The sequence below is a fragment of the Stegodyphus dumicola genome, chromosome 2 (assembly GCF_044657685.1).
Source record: "Stegodyphus dumicola isolate Sdum_Otavi_A_Nest chromosome 2, ASM4465768v1".
NCBI classification, from domain to species: domain Eukaryota; kingdom Metazoa; phylum Arthropoda; class Arachnida; order Araneae; family Eresidae; genus Stegodyphus; species Stegodyphus dumicola.
The window spans coordinates 31930474-31947430 of record NC_140769.1 but is presented as its reverse complement, the minus strand read 5'-3'; the positions used below and the strand labels follow the sequence as shown (position 1 = coordinate 31947430).

The 16957-nt window shown below is 29.5% G+C and overlaps 1 protein-coding gene across 5 annotated transcripts in view; it reads left to right on the top strand.

Moving 5' to 3' along the window:
* Positions 1–16957, top strand: part of LOC118192119 (serine/threonine-protein kinase ATR-like) — a 391326-nt gene that overhangs the window by 206543 nt on the left and 167826 nt on the right. For all 5 annotated transcript variants that reach the window (XM_085810548.1, XM_085810547.1, XM_085810546.1 and 2 more), the window contains 8 exons: positions 205–358; positions 2539–2720; positions 2899–3004; positions 5758–5908; positions 6011–6101; positions 8488–8550; positions 11128–11243; positions 11646–11784. In XM_085810548.1, the coding sequence (XP_085666674.1) occupies positions 205–358; positions 2539–2720; positions 2899–3004; positions 5758–5908; positions 6011–6101; positions 8488–8550; positions 11128–11243; positions 11646–11784 (1002 nt within the window). The remainder of the gene's footprint in view (positions 1–204; positions 359–2538; positions 2721–2898; positions 3005–5757; positions 5909–6010; positions 6102–8487; positions 8551–11127; positions 11244–11645; positions 11785–16957) is intronic.

Sequence of the window (16957 nt, the reverse complement as noted above, 5' to 3'; positions counted from 1 at the left end):
GACTTTTATTTTTGTCTAAATTAGGGATATGTAAATAACAACTATAAAATTGTTCAAGCTTTATATAGATTTTATTATTTTTAAGGAAATTTTGACTTTATTCAGAACTTTCTTATTTAATGCCTCTATTTTATAACTTATTTTCAGCAAAACTGTGTGTTAACTTCCATTTTTGTAATGAATTTGAAATGAATGTTTTTTCAGATATGCAATGAAATTTTGACAGTTTTGAGTCACAGTGAGCAATCATCTTCTATGAATGATTTATGCCACTTGAGTTCACAGATAATTTTTTCAGTTTTTGATTATTTAACCAAGTGGATGCACAACAAGCAGCAAGAACTGATGTCAAATAAAAGTATGTATTGTTTTGATAAGAAATCTTATGTATACAATGCTGTTCAAACTAGTTGCAGCACTATGCCTGAGTCACCTATTCAATGTGTTATTTGTATTATTTTATATTAATTATTAAGGAAAGTGCGATAGGTCCACTAAATGACATGTTAGAACTAATTTACTCTCAAATTCAATTTTACTGATCAATAACTTATTACAACACACTTTTTAAAAACTTTAAATTAATTTCAACTATAATTTAACAGTGGGGGCCAGTTGCAGGTGTGTAGACTGCATGTGGCAAATGAGGTAGCGTATTTCATTTTATTATTGACCATGAACTTCCTGAAAAATATGTATTTTCAGACTGTTATCTTGATGCAGTACAATATGTACTTTTGTCTGATAAAGCGTGTATAGATTTCTGATAGCACATTGTTATTTATATTTCTGGTAACATGTAGTTGAAAACTGATTTTGGTAGATGGTTTGCTTTGCATAAAAGTTAACAGTATTCTCGCTAATTAATACTACATATTAAGCCTTAAACTTTAAGAACACAAATATATAAAATACATTGAAAAACATTCAATATGTATATAATTCCATGGTCTGTAGACAGAATAAGCATTGGCCAGGCTCCAGGACAGAATAAGCAAATGATTAAAAGTTTTAAGGCTAATTTCTGAATAGTAACTCACAGCAATAAAGGGAAACACATATCAGAAGGAGTATAAAAGATAAAGCTATATTATACTGCAGATTATGAATCCCTATAAAAGTTAAGGAGGCATTAACACTATATCTCAGTATGCACAAATAAATGAGAGAGGCTAGAAGAGACCAGTTTGTCCAATTGTGTCATTCATAACATGAACTGAAGTGAATCATTGATGCCAAAATTTCATAAAATGCATAGTAGTGACAAAAATTCATTGGAGAGCATGTAGAGTAATAGTATTTCTTAACAAAATTCTCATGATAAATCTCATTAGTAAAACCATTAGCATTGTTTTTAAACATCCATGGCCATGTAATGCCATCACTATGTATGGATGTATTCATCTGAGCTGTGATGACGATTTTGTTTGGTATTGAGTTCTAAAAGGCTACTCTACTAATGACTAGCCAACATTGCTGGTACATTGCAGCATTATCTATCAAAGTCTAATGGGAATAAATTCAGTTAGGTATACAGTGTTTCAATGCTGAAATACTTTTCACATTGGACTCAGTTGATCTGCACTCTGCTGATTTGTAGACATCTATTTTCCTAGAAATTTAATCCATTTATTGACCAGTTTTATGCATTGAAAAAATACTAATTTCCCTTGTACATAATATCAACACATAGTGGAATATGTGAACTTTTAAGCAGGAAATTTCGTGAATGATTTTCCAAGTTGGCACCTGAAGAAAACCATATCTATAAATAAAATAAAAAAAGGGACTAAAGCCTGATCCTTGAAGATGAACATTCTTTATTCTGAATGAAGCAGAGATGAATTCAGATATTCTCACTTGCTCACTGAGATAGATTGTACCTTCTAAAAGCCAGGATTGTTTGTTTCTTGAACAGGAATTAGTAAAATTAAAAATTGCGGTAGTAAAAGTAGGCAAAACGAGCTTCTAGTGTTTTCGGCAGCATGTGATCTTAACTTTAAAATTAAACTAATACTTGCACATAACCTAAGACCTGGAAGATGATAATTGCAAAGAAGTGTTGTAGATACCTGCAAGAATAGAAATATCTTTATAGGGGAAATATTTGAGCTTATTCCTTGTATGAAAGCTAAGCTTTCATGCCACTGATGCTCTTAAGAATTTATTTGGCTTCTTGTAGATTCATGAGTTGGATGATGTAATAAAGAGGTAGGCAGTTTGCGGAGCTTCGGATGTAGCTTCCGACTTTGTTTAGACATTCTGTTAGGAAATTTTTTAATGTGAACCATTTAGAAAAATGCTTTTGCAAGTATCTGTTCCTTTTCAGTTCCTAAAAACTTCAATTTAAGAATTTTGGTCAATGAATTTGAATGTTTACTTATCCCACCAGATGTGATTTGTTAAATTTAGTAAAGTAACACTGATAATAAACAAAATCGACCATCTGAGTATTTTGCTAATTTGAACAGCATTATAAAGCCTGTGATTTTATTTTTACAGTTTACATCATTTTTTAATTTTCATTTGTATTAATAGGGGCCAAAATGTCTCAAGATGCAAGTATCAATATTGTGAATAATTTTTTATCCAGAATTCCACAAATACTTTTAGCAAAAGCATCTTTTTCTTGTGAAGCATATGCAAGAGCTCTTATGCATTTAGAGCAGCATTTAAAAGAACATTCAGATGAATTAAACAATAATATTAGTTTCCTTCAGGTAAGTGCTCATCATATGTAAATAAATACTCATGTTGAACTATTTAGTAGAATAAGTATTTGCTAAACAATGACCAACAGTATTTTGATTAAACTGACAGTAATAAAAAATATTGGAGACCTAGTAAAAGTTGTATTTCACTGCTCCAAAAAATTATTGTTATATTATTATTTTTTAGAAAATTTATTCTGCTTTGAATGAACCAGACGGAGTTGCAGGAGTAGCTGCTATAAGAAAAGATGAGCCTAGTTTAATGGACTTAATACTAGAAAATGAAGCAACTGGTTAGTTCAAATAGTCCAAGTACTTTTAAATTTAATATATATATTTTTCAGTCTTTAGCATTTTTCTACAAACTTTCATTAAATAATTATTTATTCCTTCGACAGTAGTGTAAGGACACATTTTAATGTATGATTACTTTTTTTAGTGTTGTATGAAATGTAAGAACACTTTGAATTAAGCTTTGTAACAGCTTTGTTTGTTTGTAACTCTAAATAGTATGTATGTATTATATGCATCTGCACATATAGGTGACTGACATTGTTTTTAACTTTTGTATGATAGCCAGTCCTACTGTAGTGTCCCATAAGATCCATTTTTCATTAATGTAATTGAATTTTCCTCTCAGTGTAACAATCTGTTTGACAAAAATTGTTATAAAGACTTTCTTGAATGCACAAATAAGATAAAGAAACCAATTTCTATGAACAAATCATTCGTTTTCTTTCTTAAGGTCATAAATTTGCAAATTTAACTGTAATTGTGCTCAGATGTTTCCCACTGCATATATCCCAAAATTATTTAAATGATTTTATGCCATGCTAAGTTTTAACTTTCATAAAAGTTAAACAGTAGCATAAGGGTCTAAAGGATTCATCTTTTGTTCCATGTTGAGCTGAGTAATACCTCTTTAACATCTAGTTTTCACATGCATTCTCTATAGATGTAGCAAATTTCTTTAAGCTGGGTGGATTTCTGACTGTTAAATCTTTTTTATTGTTATTGATTATTTATTCATTGTCTGCCATTATTTTTTCAATTTTACGAAAATTGTCATTTTCTACATCAATCCCTCCCTCTGTTCTACTGACATTTGTTTGTAAACATCAACAATGTTTCCATTACCAAAAATTAAGCACTTTGATTTATCAGTTAATACCGAATTCATGATTTTAGAATCCATAGGAAGCAAATTGCTTCTAAGGCGAAAATTTCCAAAGTTTCAAAAAATACATTAGTACAATTATTAAAAATAGGAATCTGATCATAAATCTAATGGTTGCTTTGTTAACTGAGATAGCAAAACACGTGAAAAACTCTTTGTTTCAGAAGGGTGGTGATACACTTGAGTAACCTGGAAAACTTCAACTTATGGGATTGTTACAATTCATTAAATTTGACAGTTGATTAAATTCTTACAATTGATATGCAGAGAATTTTACCAAATATGATTTAACTGCATGTTAACTGAATTCTCAACAAATCAATACAAATGATTATTCAATAAAAGTGTAGTGAAGGGCATCTGAACATAACAGATAAATAGTGCAATAAATGAACCTGAAGTGCTGCTGAGAAAGTTCAGACTTTTCATAAATTAAATGAAAAAATAAAAGTTTCTGTACACAAAATTTTAGTAATTATAATTTTATTGATTTGATAGTTAATTTAATCTTTATCCCAAACATATAAATAATTTAACTTGCAGTAGTTATCAATATATTTGTAGTTAATTTCTTTACCAATTTTCAAGTACCTTTACCAATTTTTCATATGATAATCATTTAGTAAAGCATCCCTTTTTCATTAGTTCTGTGAGAGTTGTTATATCATATGTTGGCTATATGAATAAATGAGCATTTTAAAAATTATGTATCTTTTTATGGTGATATTTGGTAATTTATTTATGGAGAATTCCAAAATGTTCTTGATATTGTTACTGAACTGCTTCTGTTGAATGTGTGTACCATAATTTTCTCTAGTTTGCCCACTAGTGGCTGAACAATTAAAATTTCTGAGCACTCTTTGTTCATATTCTATCATTAGTTGGCTACCTGACATTTTTGTGGTTTTCCCCATGTGTTATGGGGATATAAGGTGGTTTCCCTTAAAAAGTCTTTGAATAAGGCAATGTTTTTTCCTTTGCCTTAATCAAAAAATCTAATCATTATCTAGTTTGTTCAGACAAGATCACTACATTTGAATATGTTATTGCTTTATAACTAACTATAAGATTGAGAATTTCTTTAGTCTGGGTAATGGAATTTCAATATGTAAGTGGTGTTTTTTCATTGAGAAAGCTTTTGTACCTTATTGAAGTTGGCATTAAATAGGAAAGAAATTTGTTGCCCAATGAAATAAGTATATATTGTACAAAATTCCAAAAAGTACTCTGAGCAAGCATAAATGTTTCATTTATTTGTTATTTTACTTAATAACAATAATTAATTCATTGATGTAAATATAATGTACATTATCATTATGATAATAAATTAACTTGATTTAATATATGGACACACCAATCATTAAAGCCTGAGGCAGTGTATTTTTACAAGAATGAAGAATGTTAAATAAAGCTAGTGTTATTTTCAAATAATGCTGAAACTGTTTACTGCTGATACAAAAGCAAAAGTATAACTTCTAATCTAGCATGCTGCTAATGTGTACAAGAATACTCTTTTTTACTTCTTTATACAAAGTAAAGGAAGTATTGTAATTGGGAAAAATTTTGAATATCATGTTTCAATGAAAATATCTATTTTGACTATTCCCAAATTGATTTCGACTATTTTTTTTTGCTTGATGTCTGTATGTACAGATAGAATAAAGGACTCTTTTTCCCAAAATATATTCAAAAGTGGTTTTTTTATGGCTTCTGTGTATTTGTAAGTATCTTGCATAACTCGAAAACGATTAGCCAAAGAATATTGAACTTTTATGTATGGGACTCTTATAATATCTGGTTGTGAGCCTCTGTGTTTGTCATATGTGTATTTGTCATATGAATTCAATTTAAGCATAATTTTGTATTTAGGTGATATGCAAGCTGCTTTCGCTTGTTATGAAAAAGCAATTAAATTATATCCTGATGAAGCTACCTATTATCGAGGTCTTCTGAAATGTTTCCTTGGCATGGATCAGCCATCTACTGCAATCTCATATGCAAATGGTATCTTAAATGATAGGTAAAATATTTTGTGTGGCTCATTTGATATGTAATATATGTTAAGATTAAAATGTCTTCTTTATATAATAATTATTTTGTGTGTGTTCTTTATTTTTTTAAGACCAGAATGGAATGAAAGTTTAAATCAATATAGAGTTGAAGCAGCCTGGAAGTTAGCAAACTGGCAAAGTTTAGAGTCATTTTTGCAAGATGTAAGAAAACTTTCAAGTATTTTCCACTTGATTGCTATTATAATCATGCCACCATATCTTCTGTCTCAGTACCCACAACTTCAATAATAATTTGCAATTCATGGTGCCAAAGAAAATAATAAAATAAAATAAACCCATGCAAGTTAGAAACTTTTGATATGCAAGCTGAGTGACGATAAGCTACAATACTGATTTTGATGCTTTGTTCCCCAAGTTTTACCCTCATACATTTTATTTAAGAAGTGCTTTTCAAATACTAGGTAAAACTGAAATGCAGTATGTTCTAAAAGTGAACTATGATTGTATTTATAAATGTTGAATAAATAGTTATTACTTATATGCTCATTAATGCATAAAATATTTTAATTAATACATGTAAGTACATTTTGGTTGATTTCACTGCATGTACTAAATTTAGTGTTTTTTGGACCTTTTCGATCATGTGATTTAAAATAAGCCCATGCAATTTAAAATAGTTATTGCTTTTGAATTTTTACTTCCTTGTACGAAGTAAAAAGGAAGTATTGTAATCGCGAAAAGCTTCAGGCAGCATATTTCAACGAAAATATCCACTTTGACCAATTTCGAGTGCAACTTAACAATGTTTTTGCCTGATATCTGTTCCTAAGGACAGAATAAAAGACTCTTTTCCTCCAAAAAAACTAAAAAACTGCTTTAAAATGAATTCTGAAGAGAATTTTTCATGGCGTCTGTACGAACGTATGTACGTACGTGCGTACGTATCTAGCATAACTCAAAAACGAGTAGCCTCAGAACGGTGAAATTTTGTATATAAGGCTACTATAACATGTAGATGTGCACTTCGTATTTTGGTTTCAATCAGCCGTGTCAAACGTATATAGATATATTTATAGATATATCCACTCTGTTACCCGGCTCAGTGATCTCAGTTTCTTTACTCTTATATGTTTGTAAATTGTACATTTTTTGCTTTAAAAATGATTGAATTATGTTGTTTTTATCTTCCGGTTAAGGGTTTTATGCCTTTAGTAAATCTGTATGCAATATTTTTAGAATTATCAACAATTTTAAAATTTAAGTGCCGCTAAGCCTAATTTGATGGCGGTCATTGCTCTTGTTTACATGTGAAACAGCTGAGTAGCGGATTTGTTGCCAATCTAGAGAAACTTAGCTTCGCAACAACAAACAGGGTTGCCATGCTACCTGGAAAACCAGGGAAACTGGAAAAAGTCAGGGAATTTGGAAATTGACCAAAAAATTCAGGGAAAAGTCAGGGAATTTAAGTGTTTTAGTCAAAATCTGGAAAAGATAATGCCTTCATTTATTATTTAAATCATGCTTAATCCTTTCAGGAATTTTTTCGAGGAAATAAGCATTTAAGATTTACTTCATAATTTTTAATACAGCTATTTTGTATAGTATGTTTGTTTATGTATTTTTGCCTTGTCCCGAAGTGAAAACTGAATTAATTGAATGAGAAATACTCAATCGTCTGTGAAAAACTGTTTCTTTTTTGTTTTGTTTGCTTAATTTCTTTTATACATAGTTCTAGTTTTATTATAGTATTTGAATAGAACATGTGGCAACAATTAGCTAATTCTTTAAATGATATAAATTTTGTGCATTCTGATTTATAATATGAACGAAATATAATACTGTTAAGTAAACCTAGCGCCAGAGTGTCGCTATGGTAAACAAAGTGAATTTTAAAGAATATATTTATTCTGTTGTGGTTTATGCACTGTCAGCGAAGTAGGTTTAATTCAATCTAATAAGTTTAAATAAAATGCAAGAAAAAATGCGTATAATTTAGTATTCCGTACAAGGAAGTCATGTGGTGTACACATCAGATTTTTTTTATTAGAGCCTGCAAGTCTCATGTCAGAAAGTGTTCCCTTCCCAAAAATCGTGAAATACCCTTCTTAAAAAGAAATTCTTCAGCGGTTGAGAATCCTTGAACTATAACATTGCTGAAATTCAGTAATTCAAATATACATCCTAGCTTTACATCCCATCGTGATGCCATAAATATATTAACGGAGAATTGTACTGTCAGCTGTTGACTTTCATCTTTCTTTGTTTCCATACTCACATTTCTTCATTTTTAGAATTTTCTGTATTCTTATTAGAGTTGCTTTTGAGCTTACTTGTTATGTTTGTTCTTATTACTATGTGTTGCTTACTAATTTATGCCTGTTTCTGTTATTATGTTTCATAATCTGAGGATGCATGGAAAATATTTGTAAAAATTTTCAAAAATATGTATTAATATCTATCATGTAAAATTTGAAATTATCCTAAATTTGTGTGTGTATATATATTTTAAAAACATTCCTGAAGCTTAGTTTATTTAAATTTTATCATGCGATTTAAAAACAATTTCAATGCTACCATCTTCTTTCAGGAAAGTAATAATTCTGATTGGACAACTGGAGTTGGAAACATTCTTTACCTTTCAAATAAAAAGGTAGTATTTGAAGTTGTGTGTGGTGTGGTGGAAAGAATTCTTGTTTTTAATTTTATGTACTTTCTGAAGTTCATATAACTGCTATTGCATATCTCTTTGTCCTAACATTCTCCATTTTTTAAACTTCCAAATCCCCCCCCCAAAAAAATCTTGTTTTAGAATATCAGATTTAAAAGTAATAAATTGAAGTTCCATGTATTGATTTTGTAATGTTTTGTTATTTAAAATGTATATAAAGATATAATAAAATATAGATAAAGAAATGATACATATATATAAACTAATCAAATTTACTTACATGTGCAGGGAAATTAGTCTTTGAGGAATTTTTAAGAACTGATATTAGAAACAAATTGTCAGCTAATTTACTAAATTTCATATACATTCATCAAAATTTAATTTAATAGCTTCTTAAAATATATACTTTTTATAGCATTATTTTTTATTTTACTTAAAGAAAAATATTTTAAAATTTAAATAAATTAATTTTATTTTACCTATAAAGAACAACAATTGATTTAAATAATTAAGAGTTAAAAAATGTGACTATACATTAACATAGCTTATATATCTGTTTTCCATGTAATCTTTGGGAAATTCTTTTATTTATAGTTTAATTGTAGTCAACTATCATTATGGTTAATCTTAAGTATAACTTATAAAACAAAACAAATGTTTCAGACATCTCTTTGTTAATAAGATATAAATGAAAATATCTAATTTTCATTTAAGTGTTTTCAAACTTAGATTTTGTAATTTTAGGAGAACATAGTCCTGTAACAGGTTAATGTTAGTCTAACTTACTTGAAAACAGAAGTGCAGTAGTACGAAGGTTGTTATTTATATTTCTGACCTTAGCAACAGTAAGTGTTGCTAGGCTACCGCAGACAATTCCAATTGAAAGTTTGGTATTTTTAGCCATAACTTCTTCAGAACATTTTGCCATTTTAATGTGATTTGTGTTGTTTATAGTAAATTGAAAAATTCATCTTGGACAAAAAATGGAATTGAATTGTGAACATTTTCGTGTGATTATTTTTCATAACTTTGGATGTGGATTATCAAGACTATGCTTCTCTGAACTTAAGACAATGCTTTGCTGAACTTAATTCTTTATGCAGTGTTAAAGCACCATCCTACAGCACTGTAAAATCTGACATAACGAATTCAATTGTAATCAGCGTTCTCTCCAAGATGAATTTTGTGAAGGTATCCAAAATCGGTTGTTGTGCCAGAAAATATTGATGCTTTGTGTGAACTGATAAAGCAAAATTGTCATGTGACATATCGTGATATTGAGGCATTTTTGGGCATTAATATGACAAGCATCAATAATATATTACATGAATATTTGGCTGTAAAAAAAATTTGTTCACGTTGAATCTCGCATAATCCGATAAATGCTCAAAAGAAGGCTTGTGTTGATTGGTGCAAGGAAATGTTGGAAAAATATGTTCAAGGTGCATTATAGGCTGTATATAACATCTACACAGGTGACAAATCATGGATCTATGCATATGAGCCCAAAACAAAATAACAGTCGATTTATGGGTCTTCCAAGACGAGCCAAATCCAACAAAAGTTGTTCATGGAAGAAGCGCATTGAAGCAAATGATTGCCTGTTTCTTCGGCATTACTGATCAAGTGGCGATAATGGGGTTAGAGCAACACAGGACGGTCAATTCTGAATGGCACTTGATCATTTGTTTGCTAGAAGTCATTGGAGAAAATAGAAAAAAAAAAAAAAAAACAGAAGAGGTAAGTCATTTTTCATCACAACAATGCAAACTCTCGCACATTGATTCAAACAAAGGAAGTTCTTATGGGCCAAAATATCGAATTGATAGGTCATCTGCTGTACAGCCCTGATTTTGCACACAATGATATTTTATTCTCACACATCTGAAATAAATTACGTGGTCAATGATTTGCGACACCTGAAAAAGCAGTTGATGTATTAAAAATGCACGTTTGGGAGTTATCTCAAACAGAGTGGAAAAAGTGCTTCAAAAATTGGTTCAAATGTATGCAAAAGTGTATTGATCTTCATGAAGAATATTTTAAAAAACAGTAAAACCAATTTCGATCTTAAACCTTTTTTTTTTTTTTTTTTTTTTTTTTCCATTATCAGGCCAGAAATATAAATAGCAGACCTCATATGTAATTTTGTTCATAAAGATGGGAATTGTAGAATAATTTATTGTTTAAGATTAATACACACTATCAAATTCAATGCACATTTTAGAATAGTTACTGTTATGGAATTTCATTAGTATTATTATGATATATTTAATTCCTAAATATTTATTTAAACAAACGTTTAGTATGCTTAATGTTTGTTACATATTTTTTTCATACACTCTTTTTTATAAAATTAATAATAAAATACCTTCAATTTTATATTATATCAGCTTTACATATTTTTTTTTAATTTGGCTGCCGTCATTGTTTAAATTTGATATGTAATTTTAAAGGTGTGTATTTGCCTTATTTTGTAGATGGATTCTTGCAATTGTTTTTTTTATCAGATTATTTATATACTGAAATAAGTTTTCTTAATTGTATTTCTTTTTAAAGGACATGAAAGGTTTTGAGTATCAAGCAAAGTATATCAGAAGTAATCAGATGGCACCATTATCAGCTGCTTCTATGGAAAAAGGATCTTACATAAGAGGTTATGAACATCTCGTAAGGTAATTAACAATCACATACACAAATAAGAATCGGAATCCAAATTTTTCTAATTATTATCTTATGTGTTCTCTGAATGATGAAAAATGCATGCAGTTATGCTTTTATTTCTTAAATATTCCTTTACATATTACTTACTTATCAATCATGTATGCATAATAAATGTGACATTTTTGTTTTGAAAATACAGCTTCCATAATACTCATTATTTGCTATTTTGAATTTAAGTCAAATTTATTGCTATGGTGACTAAGAGATTTTTATCTACTTTCATGTATATTAACACTATTAGATGCTCAAAAGTAGGTTTAGTTATTCTACTAATTATTGTTATTAGGAAATCTAAATTATTAGATGTTAAAAAGTTATCTAATTGCACTAATTGCTTTTGTTTTCTAAATTAGAATGCATATGTTGACTGATTTGCAGCAGAGTGTAAAAGCAATATTCAATTTAATTGAGCATGAAAATAGTTCATCCAAGCATGCTTTGCTTTTTGATGAAATTCTGCCAACTTTGAACTTGAGAAGAAATCTTGTTCAGGTAAAATGATCATAACTTTCTACAAATTCTGTACATTTCTCTGTATCAGTCTGTATTTTGAGATATGTATGCTAAAGTTCAACTGCACTTGTTTCACAGAAAAGACAGTTGTGGTTTGCATTCATAAATTGATGATATTTTTTTTAAATAATATACAGTGGTGGCCAAAATTGCGGACACTTTTGGAAATTTTTATGTTTTTGAACTTTGTATGCTTATAGAAAACATTGCGTTTCACAAAATGCAAACTTGTATATATAATTTTAAAGGGAATTTATTACTGAATTCAATACAAAACACAAAATTCAATTATTTGCAATACAAAAAAAGTTAAACAATAATAGTTATTGATATAAATTAGATAGTGACGGTTACAGTGAGTTATCAGTACTTAGTAGGGTACCCTTTATTTTTTATTACAGCTTCACATCGACGTTTCATTGAGTTGACAAGAGTTTTAAGCTCTTCTTTCATTATTACATGATGCCAGGAAACAATTATAGCCTCAATTAGTTCCCTTTTATTTGATGGGCGCCTCATTCAGACTAGAGTTTTCAAACTTTGCCACAAATTTTCAATAGGATTGAGGTCAGGACTGTTTCCCTGCCATGACAAAAATTTAATGCTCTTTGTACGAAACCACTCTTTCGATATTTTGGCCATGTGGCAAGGAGCAGAATCCTGCTGAAAAATAAACGAAGCATTGTTGGGAAAGAGATCTCTGATGAAAGGTAGAAGTTTTGGTTCTAGAATAGTGTCAAAAGTAGGTTCTCAGTGTCCCATCGATGACATGAAGGCAACCAATACCATCTGCTGACATGCATGACCAAATCATAACACTAACTGGGTTCTTCACAGTTGCTTGAATGCAGTCAGGATGTAGCTCTTCTCCTATTCTACGTCTTACATATTTTCGCCCATCACTATCGAATAACGATATCTTAGTTTCATCACTCCATATAACTTGTGACCACTGATCATCTGTCCAATTAATGTGTTCCTTTGACCACTGTAGTCCTTTTTTTCGTTGCTGAAAATTAAGATAAGGCTTTTTTCGTGGAATTCTACCTCTCAGTCCAACATCTGTTAATCTTCTCCTGATTGTTCTTGAACTGACAGAAACACCAGCATCATTCAGATCACTTCTGATGGCCGCTGATGACATTTTTCTATCTTGGAGACATAGTCTTTTTATTCTTCTGTCATCAATAGATGTGGTGCACCTTTTTTGGCCTTTTCCTTCTTTGTTTTTTTATTGAATTTGTCTCCTGATATCGTAAACAAAACTTTCAGATTCCAGATGTAGTCACTGAACCACCCACCTGTCTTGCAATTTCAGCATAGGAAAGACCACTTTCTCGTAACACAATAATATTACATCTCTTTCTAGGTGTCCAATCTACTCTTTTATTTGATGTCATTGCTTCTTGACTAAATATTAAAAATTTTTACAAAAATTCCTACTTGTAATTGCATTGTATAAGAAACAGGTCCTCCTTCTACAGAACAAAACAAAATAATGAATTGTTTCAAGTGTAAACATGATGTCAGCTTCTACTGGCAGTTACTAACATTTGATTGATTCTCAGAACAAGAACAGTGATTGACCAGGAAAGCTAGACATTACAAACCACTTCATAACTGTGTTTTTTATTTATATTAAAGTACATATAACTTTTTTTGTATTGCAAATAATTGAATTTTGTGTTTTGTATTGAATTCAGTAATAAATTCTCTTTAAAATGTTATATACAAGTTTGCATTTTGCAAAATGTAACATTTTCTATAAGCATACAAAGTTCAAGAACATACAAATTTTCAAAAGTGTCCACAATTTTGGCCACCACTGTTTATTTGAATCATATAGCCTTTCAAACTACATTTTTTAGAAATATTAATGTTCTTAAAAAATAAGCAGTTTCATATGCTATTTCATTTTTGTAATGATCTAGTCAATCTTGTATAATGTTATTTATCTATCTGTTCATTTATTTATAATAAAGCATTCATTTTTATTTGAAATCATTTCTGTTTTTTAAAAATGGGCAAAAAATAAAGAAAATGGTAGTTTTCTTTGTTATATTCATTTAAAGTAGTCCACTTGTAAGTAAGTAAAATTTAATTATTATTTGGGTCATGTTGAAATTATTGACTTAGAAGATTTTAATTTTTATATGACTTATTGATACTGTGAAAATACGCAGCTATTATTAGCAAACTTTTATAGAAGGAAGTTTGTTTTAAAGACTAGATCTTTAAACAAAATGTAATAAAAGAAATATGACAAAAACATGATAAAAGGCATTTTTAAAGTGATTTTGGATTATCATCATGCACCTCCTTAGTGTGAAATTTAAAAACGTATTATCAAGAAGAGTTTATAATATATTAACTAGTTGAGAAGAAGACAAGAAATAAAAATTGTAGAAGAAAAGAACTGTAGATGAAGAAAGATCTCAACAACATTGAGAGATTGGAATAAATTCAGCAGCTGTGTCCATTAAAGATTAGTCCATGAAGTCTGAAAATTAAAGGCTAAGAAAATGTAATTTTCAGAAAGGCTGTGAGCTAGTACTCAATGTGAGTGATTTCCCCCTTCTGATATCTTTTGGTTGTGCTGCCTCAGAAGGTCATTCGACAGCTAAACTGTTGAGATTTGTTTTAACTATAAGGACATATCAATGAGTATCTTCAAAGAAATTTGGTCTTACTGTATTAATGCCATGTCGCATTAACAGAGAATCACTGTAGAATATTTTTCATGCAGGTGGATGGGGAAGTGTCCTGTTATATTTAATTAATCCAGACTGTGTTTTGCAAGTATCACAAAACACAGTCTGGATTATCAGTATCAACGGATCAACTATTAAGCATCACAGATAGTCCATATCAAAGATCCTTTGTAAAAATATGTATTCTGATATGTACTACCCAATGTGAGTCTTCTAAAAATAAAAGTGCATTCTCAATGTCAAGGTGTCCGACAGTCACTTGCTGAAGGTTTTAGAGCCTTTTACATTAACATAGATATCAGACCTTTTTCAGTCACAGCTTGAGTTGTTGAAGTTATTATCTTTTTAACATTGGAAGTATCTGTAATAGTCTTTTCAGCTTTTAGGACCATTATGTTGCAATATTCTAGCACAAGATTTATTATTCATGCAACTTTGCATATTGCCACTGTTTTGCAATATACAGTATTTTGTAATTTAACTTCAGTACAACATCAGATCTTTAATTTCTCTATAAAATTGTTATTGTAGTCATTTAACAGGGTTTATACAGTCCTTAAGAGTCCTTAAAAGTCCTTAAGTTTTTTGAAATCGATTTTTGGTCCTTAAATGTCCTTAATTTTGGCCAAAATCGGCAGCAGGTCCTTAATTTTAATCATATGAAATTTCTGTCTGTTTTTACGACTGCCATTTTGAGTGTGAATTAGCAGTTTGGAGGTATATTTTTGGCGATTCACTGATAAATATGGTTATTTGAATGGGTTATGATTTGTTCCTATTTCTAATATAAATGATGGGATACTCGAGTTTCTGAGCACGAAGTGAAACAAGTATTTCGAAATTATTTCACTTTTTCTAATGAAGAGCTCTTAAACAATTTTTCGCTTTTCAGGATGTGAATTCTTTTATTGAAAGGATCTAAGTTTGGCGACTTATCAACATTTTGGCGATTTTTAAGATCAGTTTCTATTGAAAATTTTAAATTCCAAGAGCTGGGAATTTTTCTACGATTTTTTTAAACACTCTAACATTGATAAATTTCATTAAAATAATGGTATTATATTGAAATTATATTTAAAAAGTAACATATTAATTAAAAAATATCTTTTCAATTTTGCATGATGAGAGTTTTCTCATGTAATTGTCTCAGAGTATTCCGATTTCTCAGAATATGCATCAGTTTTCTCTATAAAATTAATTAATTAATTTCACACTTTTTACGTCTGATTTTTTTTTTTTTTTTTTTTTTTCTCAAAATATTTCTGGGTGTTTGCTGTTACAGAACTGTAGTTTTTCTTCGGGACATTAGAAATTGCAACTTGGAAAGTTTAGAAGGATTTGAAGGCAATATTTATAGACCCACGATTCCATAAGATTTTAGAAAAATAAGACAAAATGAAAAATGTCGCTATGGTATTAACATGTAATGGATGTATTTTACAGAAAATTTGCAATGAATTTCTTACCTTTTGGATAACATCTGGAAGAACAATGAAAACATAATATTTGAATGTTTTACTTCTGATAGTAGAATCTTTTTCTTAACATGCTTATCTTCCCTTTATTTTCTCTACTTTTCACTAGACACAAGTATGAAAACTATTAAAAATGCTTCTAATCTGATCACATGGACAGGCATTATACAAAGAAATTTTTTGATTAATAAAGAAATTGAAAACTATTGCCTTTCTAAATTCTGCTTCCAATGCCTACTACTAAGTTTTGCCATTTCTACATTTTGTTGCTGGGTGTGTCACTAAATTCTAAAAATTCTGCCATACCAGCTCTGAAACCCGCCCTTACCATATATATTTCATATCTCTTGTGAATAACTAACTAATATAACTAAAGAAATAAAATTAGCAGCCTTTTTCTATACATTTTAAATGCATTTAGTTGTTTTTTTTTTTTTTTTTTAGAATAACAGAAATCTTTAATTAAATCCAAAAATTCTAAAATGAAAAAGAAGCGTGTTGAAGAAAGAAACTGAATACATACAGAGAAAGAAAATTATTCTTCAAATATATATATAGGTATTATTATGTAAATTACCCAGTTGTTTATAATTTCAGCCTTTACTATAATTTCCCGTTTCTATTTCCTCCTCAGAATGCACATCACTTGGGCAATTTTTAAACTGAGGTTTTTGGTGTGTAAGACAGAATGTGTTTTTAATCTCCACTTGCTCGCTGCATTAGTTTCTGTCAGCTCTGATAATTTGTAACTTTTTGTGTTTGCATTATCGCTGCTGACATTTGAACTTGTTATAACGATAGAGTTACTGAGCCAGCTGAAATTAAAATTAAATTGTATAGTCTTTGACCACTAGTCCACATTTTTTGGTCTGAATTTCATTGTTCTTGTTTAATTACATAATCCCAAACTTTAATTGATTTGGTTAACATAAGATCATACCTTTAAGTTCTTTTTAAATAAGAGGC